Source organism: Cyprinodon variegatus, unplaced genomic scaffold, assembly GCF_000732505.1.
Source record: "Cyprinodon variegatus isolate N-32 unplaced genomic scaffold, C_variegatus-1.0 Scaffold47, whole genome shotgun sequence".
NCBI classification, from domain to species: domain Eukaryota; kingdom Metazoa; phylum Chordata; class Actinopteri; order Cyprinodontiformes; family Cyprinodontidae; genus Cyprinodon; species Cyprinodon variegatus.
In genome coordinates this window covers 1,288,981-1,299,836 of record NW_015150500.1, presented here as the reverse complement: position 1 = coordinate 1,299,836, position 10,856 = coordinate 1,288,981, and the positions used below count along the sequence as shown (strand labels likewise).

At 41.0% G+C, this 10,856-nt stretch overlaps 1 protein-coding gene across 1 annotated transcript in view; it reads left to right on the top strand.

The window, feature by feature from the left end:
* Positions 1–10,856, top strand: part of LOC107082088 (sodium channel protein type 8 subunit alpha-like) — a 65,628-nt gene that overhangs the window by 35,405 nt on the left and 19,367 nt on the right. Inside the window, exons 11-15 of the mRNA XM_015370551.1 lie at positions 2,707–2,913; positions 2,999–3,280; positions 6,013–6,348; positions 7,253–7,385; positions 9,188–9,426. Coding sequence (XP_015226037.1) covers positions 2,707–2,913; positions 2,999–3,280; positions 6,013–6,348; positions 7,253–7,385; positions 9,188–9,426 — 1,197 coding nt within the window. The remainder of the gene's footprint in view (positions 1–2,706; positions 2,914–2,998; positions 3,281–6,012; positions 6,349–7,252; positions 7,386–9,187; positions 9,427–10,856) is intronic.

The window sequence follows — 10,856 nt, the reverse complement described above, 5'->3', positions numbered from 1 at the left end:
TAGTGCTGGCTGTATTATTCAAGGATTTCTCCTTTCACGTTTGCATGTTTGAGGTACGAAATGTGGACTCAGCTTTCAGTTTTAGAAGCTTAATATTTCAGAAAAGAAAAAGAAATAGGTGAAGCTGAATGAAGTGCGGTTTGAGTTCAGCGGACTAAAAGCTGCATGGTAGAGCCTGTTTCTTAGCTGGATGGTCTTGCTCTCGATGCTCCTCAGCTACCTGCCTGAGGGGAGATGTTCGAACAGTCGATGTGCAGGATGGGTGGAGTCCTTCATGATGTGGATTGCCATCCCACTGTATCTTGATGTGTAGAGCTCCGAGGTGGAGTGAAGGCTGCTCCCTACAGTTTAGTGGAGACTTACAGTAACCACCTCTACAAAGCCATCCTCACAGCAGCAGTGCAGCTGCCAAGCCACATGATGAGCACTCTCCACCACGAAGCAATAAAAGTTCCTCATGGCTCACCTCCAGAGTCCAGCTCACTTCAGCATAAGTACAGCCATTGATGGGCTTTCCTGATCAGACAGGAAGTGTTGGCACTCCAGGTGTGGTCACTGGATAAATGCACAACCAGGTACCAGTAGCTGGAGACCAGCTCCATGGCTGCTCCTCTGAGGTACACGGGATGAAGAAGAGCTTTGTCCCTTCTGAAATCTATCACCATCTCCTTAGGCTGGGCATACACTGTACAAGTTTTTGCCCTTTTTGGGCCGATTCTCCAGTCGTGCAAGAATGTTTTTCGATCAGGCATCCCGCGTTGTGTATTATACAGGGGGTAAAGAGGGGTGATCAGCCACTCACGACCACCTCCCGATCAGGAATCGTAAGGTTGGGAGACAATCACACATGTTTTGAAATTCAGACATCCCTAGTGAATTGTTTGTGGTAAATCCACTGCTGTTGAAACAGAGCTATGAGCGTCTATGAACTGATTTACCAGAACCTCATCCAGTGCACATGTGCAAACAAGGAAGTTCTTCCTTCCAGATTTATGAGTCAGACCAGCACCATCTTTTGGTGCTGGGTCCGACGTGTGGTTTCTGGACGTACAGTGTGAGCAGTCCAAGAGGAGAACCTCCACACTAAGTTCTGTTAGATGATATTACAAAGACAAAGAAGATTGCATCAGCCTTGGTCACTTCCTTCCGTTGGCTTACTGATTTGGCTCCACTGTGAAGTTAATTGAGTCCTTGATGTGGGTCATCCTCTCAAAGAACGCCATGATTGTGGATGTTAATGCTATTGGTCGGTTTTAATTCAGGATTATCACCATGGAGCACTTGGGGACAGGGACAATAGTTGCAGACTTTAAGCAGGTTGTGACAGAAGCCAGTGACAATGTTAAAGATGTCCACCAACACCTCATACAGCTGGTGTGCACATTCCCTTAGTAACTGCCCTTGGATGTTGTTGGGGCCTGTGGCCTTAGCACAGGTTCATTTCTTATATCTGCCATGGAAAAAACTGTGGGGTGTGTCACCAGGTGTCTGTTGGGGTGGGTGGGATCCTCATAGACAGAACCGTTTGAGTGTATCTAACAGTGAGGGGTCACATGCGCATTTTACATATCTGATGCTGCAGCCGGTGATACATTTGATTCCCTTCAACATGCGGTGCGGGTTATTGGTGGTGAAGTAACCATGAATTTTCTGGCCATATGTGGCTTTGGCCCTCTTAATGCCCGCAGTCAGAAGTTTCTTACCTCAGAGTGCTGATGCCTCACCTGTCCTGAACACAGCTTCCCTAGATTGATGGGAGTCCCCTGCAACCATGTAAAATGCCTCTTGGTGCTTTATCTGTAGTGAGCTAATACAGCTCTATTGATACTTCATTAGCATGAGCTTTCAATGTGGAGTAAACAATGTTACTGTTAGCTCAGGTTTCCGTTGCACAAAGAACAGCACAACTCTTCATCTCCATATGAGGGGGGATGCTGTGGAAGGTGATGAGAGACTATGGGAAAACGGTTAGACCGAAGTACAGTGTAATCTTACATGATTATGAATACTTATTAATAACTTTACTTCAAAGTTATAATTAATATTTATTTCTCTGTTCAAAAATATGTCTGACGGTGCTTGAGTTATTTAAAGGTCTGTCAGTGTTTCAGTCTATATATCTGGCATATGTGTGTTGAGACCTTCCCACAAAGGCTGTTATGGAACATATTGAACCAAGGGGATTTAGTTCAAATCCTTTCCACACTCTTTACATTGTATTTAGTTTGCTTTTTATGTAAAACCCTTAAAAACAAAGGTCCTTTTTGGACCACTTTACAATTTTGTGTTGGTCTATAACATGTATTTTTGTATTATCCATCCATTCTCCTTTACGCTTATCCCTGCTGGGGTCGTGAGGGGTGCTGGTGCCTATCTCCAGCTGTCTACGGGCAAGGGGTGGGGTTCACCCTGGACTGGTTGCCAGTCCAATGCAGGGCAACACAGAGACAAACAGGACAAACAATCATTCACACACACACTCACACCTAAGGATAACAGTCCTAACAGTCATGTTTTAGGACAGTGGGAGAAAGCTGGAGTACCCGGAGAGATACCCTTGCATGCACATGGAGAACATGTAAACTCCATATAGAAAGACCCCATGCCAGTAATCAGACCCGAAACCTTCTTGCTGCAAGGCATCAGTGCACCACTGAGCAGCCATTTTTATATTGTCTTGATCTTAATTTTTCTGTGTTCTTACAGACTCTCCGAGCTGCAGGGAAGACTTACATGGTTTTCTTTGTGCTGGTCATCTTTGTGGGATCCTTCTACCTGGTGAATCTGATCTTGGCTGTGGTGGCCATGGCTTATGAGGAGCAGAATCAGGCCACAATGGAGGAGGCAGAGCAGAAAGAGGCTGAGTTCAAAGCTATGCTGGAGCAGCTCAAAAAGCAACAGGAAGAGACACAGGTAACTTCATCTTTCCTCAGGATTACATCTTCTGTATAGTTAATGCATGCATATATTCATAATGAAATTTGTTTTTTCACTTCAGGCTGCTGCTATGGCCACATCCGCAGGGACAGTGTCAGAGGCTGCATTAGAGGATGTAGAAGGCGGTCACTTGTCCCGTAGCTCCTCAGAGGTATCCAAGCTGAGCTCAAAGAGTGCCAAAGAACGTCGCAATCGCAAGAAGAAGTGGCGTCAGAAAGAGCAGGAGAAGGAGAAAGGAGACAGTGAGAAGGTAGTTAAGTCTGAGTCAGACGATGGCAGCAAGAAAAGCACCATCCGCTTCCCAGGAACTCGACTGGGGAGAAGGCCATCCATAATGAACCAGGTACAGTCAGGAAAAAAATAAGTCAGCATCTGCAAAATAATTATTTTAATGGCTTCAGATCAAAAAGCTGTGTATGCTTTTAGTGTTTGGAAGTGTTCAGCCTCCTGCTACAGTTGGGTCCTGAATTATTGATTCGGTCCAGTGACCTGCAAGATTCACTTTAATGGTGGAAATGCCGGCCATTTTGCATTGTTTGATGGACAGTGCTTACCAAATGGGAAAAAGCTGATATATTGTCTAAACAGTATAGTTTCCTTCTCATACAGTCTCACCCTAAAGGTGGGATTTTAACTACCTTTCTTTTCTGCATGTGATGCTTTTAGGGAGGATTTTGACTGCCTATAAGATGATGGCAATTTCTTTTATTTGTTTTCTTAATTGTTTTTGAAACCTTTTTGGAAACTGAACCTGAAGCTACCCAATTTCCTTAAACATAAAAAATCTTGTTAAACCAGTTTCTAAGCTATATTTTTGTATTGAAATGCAAAATATTGTTTAAATTGTTCAGTATTTGTTGGTTGCTTTCAGAATCACTTGATAAAGTGTAGAAATCAACTTAACATTAATTACCAACAAAAAATAGGGAATAAGACCAATAGCTTAATGTCAGTTAAAGTTAACATACAAACTAAAATGGTTTCTTCATTTCACCTCATCATGCTTTAATAATATTGTACATATTCAATTCAGTTCAATTTAGTTTATTTATATAGCGCCAATTCACAACACATGTCATCTCAAGGCATTTTACAATTCAACCAGATCATAAAGTCAAGATGATTCAAAGTTTTCTATCTAAGGAAAACCAGTTGATTGCATTGACTGATTAACTCTAAGGCAATTCCCCACAATAAGCATGCTTGTATCGACAGTGGAGAGGAAAAACGCCCTTTCAACAGGAAGAAACCTTCAACAGAACCAGGCTTAGTTTGAGCGGCCATCTGCAGTGGACTTAAACTTAAACTAACACTGCATTTCGGTAGTAAAAAATCATACCGACAGTGAAACATAGCAGTAGTGGTGTTTTGGTCTGGGGTTTATTTGCTTCCTACAAACCTGTATAAATTGCAGCCATTAATAGAACCATGAGTACAATTTCCAAAATGTTGTGTGCTGCTAAAATTAAGGTAAAGGAGGGAATGCTAAAAAAGACAGAAATAATGGCAATAGATTAATGTTTGTGAGTACAAAGCACCCAAACTTTCCACCTCCCTCTTACCTTCTGCAGATTTACCTTTCTCAGTTCAGCTTATATGTGTTTTATTGTTTGTCATCGTTTAATATGGACAAATACTTTTGTTTCTAATCTCCCATGTCTAAGTATATTAGCAAAATGAAGAGCAGGATGAGGACATTTGGTGTAGTGAAAGGTTCATCTCTGAATCTTCTATCTTTGATACTGTTACTAGTGTCAGTATTATTTAGGCTGTTTACTCGCACATCACTCTAGTTGCCATTAAAAGCTCTACCTAATGGGTAATCATACCTCAGCAGTTTTAACTCCACTTATTGTTCATCTTGTATTCTTAGAGCTACATGCGTCTTATCCTCTAGGCCACGTTTGTTCATTTCACACATGATCTTGGACTTTGTATCTTTCCTTTCACACCTCACGCTGGCATTGCTTACTCATTTGGCTCAGTTACTTCAGACATTAAGCTCCATCACTGGTTATTGTTTACTCATTGGGCTCAGGCACAATATTGTATCTCAGAGGAGTGTTCCATAAAACCAGCTTAATTTGTAAGTTAGGCTTACATTTGGTTTTCATAAAACTGGCTTGTTTGGAGTTTGACTTAGTTACTGTGTCCATTGACCCAGCAACTAAGTATCAGCTATGTACCCCAATTGTTGAAACAGTTGCTTTAGGAAAACACAGCACCCTTTTTCTTCAGGAAAGACCCTTCTTTTTCTCTTACACATATCTGCCTGCGCTTTATTGCCAGCAGTGTAAGGTCTATATTATGTCTCCTAATGTCTTTTCTTCTTAGCCCCTTTCAAAACTGCTGTTACGTCTGTTAACTGTGAACATTTTCTTGCTCGAGTCACGAGGGGTGCTGGTGCCTATCTCCAGCTGTCTACGGGCGAGAGTCGGGGTACACCCTGGACAGGTTGCCAGGCTATCGCAGGGCAACCTAACAGGTTATATTTATGCACTGTGGGAGGAAGCCGGTGTGCCCGGAGAGAACCCACACGCACGGGGAGAAAATGCAAACTTTATGCAGAAAGACTCCAGGCCGGATATCAAACCCAGAGCCTTCTTGCTGCTTTTGTTGTTTTATGAACTATAACACAGGATTAATTAACAACAGGGAACCTGAAAAATATACCTGTTTCGTTATAATGAAACATGACGTTCACCTGAATTAAATACATGAAATAAAGAACTTATATTATAATACTTTTTGAAGTACACCTGTATTTGGTATCTTTACATAAGCATAACTTACTCCTTCTGTTCCATCACCAAATCTTATATTAGCTCAAATTGTGGTCAAAATTAAGTTGTTACCATAAGGAAAGTGATCCCCTTTTTTGAGAGGATTATTGTGGAAGAAGATTTCAGGTGAAAGCATACGTAGTACTTCTCATGATTTTATTTTCATGCTTGAGACATCGAATTTCTCTCATGTCTACTGTCTGTTTTTGTTTTTATTTATTTTCTTATTCTCTTCCACTGTTGTCAACAAACCTGAATCCCCTGTTTTTTTTTTTCATTTCTTTTCCTTCAGTCTCTCCTCAGCATCCCCGGCTCGCCCTTCATGTCACGTCACAACAGCCGCAGCAGCATCTTCAGCTTCAAGGGTCGCTCCAAGGACATGGGCTCGGAGAATGAGTTTGCAGACGACGAGCACAGCACTGTTGAGGAGAGCGAAGACCGTCGTGACGACCGGCGGGGTTCACTGTTCATACCTTACCGTCGCAACAGCTACAGTGGCTACAGCCAAGGCTCGTCGCGCGTCCACCCGCTGGTGCCACACTCTGGAGGGAAGCGGAACAGCACAGTGGACTGCAACGGCGTGGTGTCTCTCATTGGCCCTGGGCCTGGCAGACGGCTTCTGCCTGAGGTGAAAATAGATAAGGCAGCCACTGATGACAGTGTAAGGACGTCCATGGGACACCAATACAGTTTAGGCATGATGACGGCCCTGACCTCTGCAGCTCCTTCTTTTAAAACCCTGACTCCTTTCCCTTTGTTCATCTGTTTCCCAAACTCTTAAGATTCTTTTTTAAAAGTCTCATCCTACAGAGCCACTTTTGATTAATTTCACATTTTAATGATAACTAACAAACAAGCATCTATACAAACTACAAACTTTATTAAAATCTAAGGGGATTTGGTATCAGTTACATTCAGTAATAAGAAACACATTGAGGGACTTCACCTTCACACCATTATTCAGCATTCCCTCTATGGGATGCTGGCACCAGAGCATTTGCTGTCCACAATCCTTCCTTTTCTTGTCTCATTCCTCTCTGTATATCTGTCTTTTCCATTCACTTACCTTCCTCTGCTGCAGCTATCCCTCTGGCTATCCTCATCCACCCATAGTTATTGTCCCTGGATGGTGCACAAAACAAGCCTGAAACATTTTTTTGTGTAATGATATTTTTTCCCCTGCAGGAAGCATGTTAAACCTTCTCTGCTCTCAATAAGTCGATCTGCTCTTACCTGTTTACTTCTTCTGATATTTAGCATGATATAGATGTAAATGAGGTTTGAATTCCCCTTTTTGACATGAAAAGCATGCCAGTGCATGCCCTCCAAAGTTAGAAGGCATTAGATTGAGTTCAGTGTTATATGCAGATGTAATATAAAGATTCTGGCTATATTTTCTCTGTTTTGTCTCTTCACTAGAATAAGGATATTGTCAAGTGTCCAGGGTAGTTAAATAAATGCTTTAATGAGCGATTTGGTACTAAAGCTGTGCATTTCTAAATAACCATCTATGTTTTATTTTCTGGGTACAGACTACAGATGTGGAGATTAAGAAGAAACACTCTGGCTCTCTGATGATATCAGTTGATCAGCTCAACTCCTCCTTCAAAGGAAAAGACCGTGCAAACAGTCAGATGAGTGTGGTCACCAACACTCTTTTAGAAGGTACGCTAGATTTGTTTTATTAATTTGGCAAATTTCTTATGGTGCTTTTTCGGAAAGATTGCGTCTATTTGATCAGGATATTTTTAAAATGCTTTATTCAACATTTTGTCATATTCCAAACACAAACTTTGGTGCATTTTAGTGGGATTCTAGAAACCCTCTTTTTGGTCAGGGTCAGATTGAAGAGGCACTGTAGAGCTGCTCTGCACAGGCCTTCAGGACTCTGGGGCTGGCACCATCTAGACCCGCTTTAGTGACCTAAACAACAGGACTAATTTCATTCTGGACAAGATTTGCACCCCACTAGACCTTTGTCTTTCCAAAACCTATTTCACGTTCAGGGATAATTTTTACAGACATAAGCATGGTTGTGCCATGGCATCTCCCGCGTCACCAATTGTAGGCAATCTCTACATGGAAGAAATGGAAAAGAGCTTTGGACACTTTCAGAGGAACACCGCCAAGCCATTGGTTTAAATATGTGGATGACACATTCGTCAAAATCCAGCTAAAAGAAGTGGAAGCTTTCACAAAACACATCAACTCGGTTGACCACAACATCAACTTCACCAGATAGGATGCCAATGTCAAAAAACTACCTTTTCTGGACTCTTTGGTTAGCATGGAAGGAGATGGAAACCTCAACATTGTCTATAGGAAATCCACTCACACAGACCGATATCTTATTTTTGACTCACACTACCCACTGGAACACAAACTTTCAGTCATCAGAACCTTACATCACTGAGCATGACCCTACACACACAGAAGGGAAGTGCAAAGAACAAAAACACATCAAAAATGTTCTCCAAACCTTTGGGATACCCAAACTGGGCATTTTTCAAATCAGCAAGGGAATCCAAAAGACACACAACAGAACATAATAGTGAGAAGATTAAAGGCAACAACATGTTGCTGGAGGCTCTAAAAAAACTCAAGAGGATATTCTCCAAACACAAAATCCTGGGTACATTTCAAACCAAACAAGACCCTTAAACAAAGAATGGTGCATCCTAAAGACAAAACCCCCAGACCCAATATGAGCAGAGTGTGGTATGTAGTTCAGTGCAGTGAAGAATGCTCTGATTTTTTTATTGGAGAAACTAAACAACCTCTCCACAGACGCATGGCTCAGTACAGAAGAGCTACCTCCAAGACTCGGCTTTCCACCCGCACCTTAAAGGAATAGTACACCCAAAACATGGTTAGCCTTCATTTTCTACTCACCCCCATGCTGAACAACACTCTGGAGTACTTTTTTGATATCTCAAATGCATCTGGAGATCTGGGAGGCTTCTTGCTGTCTGCTGACATTCAAATAATGGAGGTCTACGGTGCCCGAGACCGAAAGGTCCATAAAAGTCCACAAAAAACGTGTCAATATTCCTCCATACTGCTCGTCCAATGTATTCCAAGTGTCCTGAGTGGGTAGCATCCAGAATTTACTCGAAACAAAGTCAATTAGAATGTTTTTAGAGCATAAACAGTAGTGTATAGGATTTCATGAAAGCGCGCGCCTGCGAGTTCACGACGCTACGGAAACCGCGGCAGACCAAACCAGATGAAAGTGCACATTCTATTGTCCTGTGCACCTGTTTACTAAAGTTTGTGTTTGTAATGCGACAAAGCTTGTAAAAGAAATTCAAATGTTTGAATACTTTGGAAGGTATTGGAAGTGGGTTGTAAACATATGTTGTTTTATTAGCAGCTTGGCCTTGCGATTTCTCTCCAAGATAATGATAACGGAAGACAGCCGTTCTGCTATTAAAAAAATACTCATTACTTTATTCCTCATCCTACAGAGTTAGAGGAATCTCAGAGGAAGTGTCCTCCCTGTTGGTACAAGTTTGCAAACATCTTCCTCATCTGGGAATGCTGCCCCATCTGGCTAAAACTCAAGCACATTGTCTACTTAATTGTCATGGACCCTTTTGTGGACCTGGCCATCACCATCTGTATCGTGCTCAACACTCTTTTCATGGCCATGGAACACTATCCGATGACCGAACATTTTGAGAATGTCCTTGCTGTTGGCAACCTGGTAAGAGATTACTACATTCACTTCTTCCATGGTCTTCTTTTTCCTCCATCATGAGCTACAGAAGGATTTTAAATCTCTTTTGTCTGCTTAAGCAACACAATGCATCATTTAATATGTGCACTTAAAAGCTCAAACTTACCACATAGAATAATCAGATGGACCGCTCATTAAATATTTATTTTATTTTTATTGATGCCATCTAGTCTTCTCTGCAGTCTCATCACCTCCACTTTGTTCACTGTTTCTTTGCCTGTTTCTTTCACTTACCATAATCAGTGCTTTGACAGATTTGTAAAGTCCTTAAAGACATACATTATAGTAGGATGAGATGTTTTGGCAGGGAAAATTTGATCTTATCGAAACAAGGCATTTTAAATAATTTAAAGTCGTAGGTAAATCATATTTAAATGTCAAATCATTCTGGCCTAAACATGTATATAAATGTACTCTTTATCAGACAACATTGTCCCAAAATTTAGAACATTTCTATTTTTTTTTAAATCCTGTCTTAAAATCTGTGGGTTTTTTTTTCGTTATCTTAAGCAGACTAGTTAATGATACGTCAGCCTGAACACCTAAATTTGGCCAAATATATATTAACGGCCATCTGTCAATCTAATTTTTTTGGTCACAGCATCTTGATTCATATGTCGCAGCTAATATACGTAACGGCTGAAATAAGAATCTTTGCGAATTGGAGATCAAATTGTTGGCCGTTTCTCAATTCACAAGAATTACAAGGGTATGGACTCGTGTCTTCGCCAAATATGTTCTTGAGAAGAACACAGAAAAGGTGTGGACTTGGGGAGAACATGAGTATGCGGCATAAATATGGGTCAATTGTAACAGAAGCGTACTCGTGACATCACCACAAGACAATTGAACAAAGCTGAAGCAATTTAACAATACCCAGGAAAACCTTTTTAATAGATGATAGAATGGTTTAATGGATGATTAGTGTTTTACATTCACTTTGAAACATTCATGCCCTGTGAAATTTTTGCTCAACCTTTCTCATAATTTATTTTTAATTTTTTTGCATTCCTGTTTTTGTGTCTATTAGCTGGATGCCCAAATTTTGTGAAAATATACCATACATGCTTTACGTTGTTTAACTTGTGGGGCCTGAATCTATAATCTTTAAAAGTTAGATTTTTTTTAACAGAACTTTGGAAAGTATACAACATTTCAAGGATATTGACATTTAAGTTACTTAGATATTAAGTTACACTTACCACAGAGGAAAAACAACTGCTTTTTATTGATAAAAATTTAACATCGGGACATAGGATAAAGTATCATTCTTATGTTCACCAAAAAGTCTTTGGTTTGATACACTCACCGGCCACTTTATTAGGTACCCCATGCTAGTAACGGGTTGGACACCCTTTTGCCTTCAGAACTGCCTCAATTGTTTGTGGCATAGATTC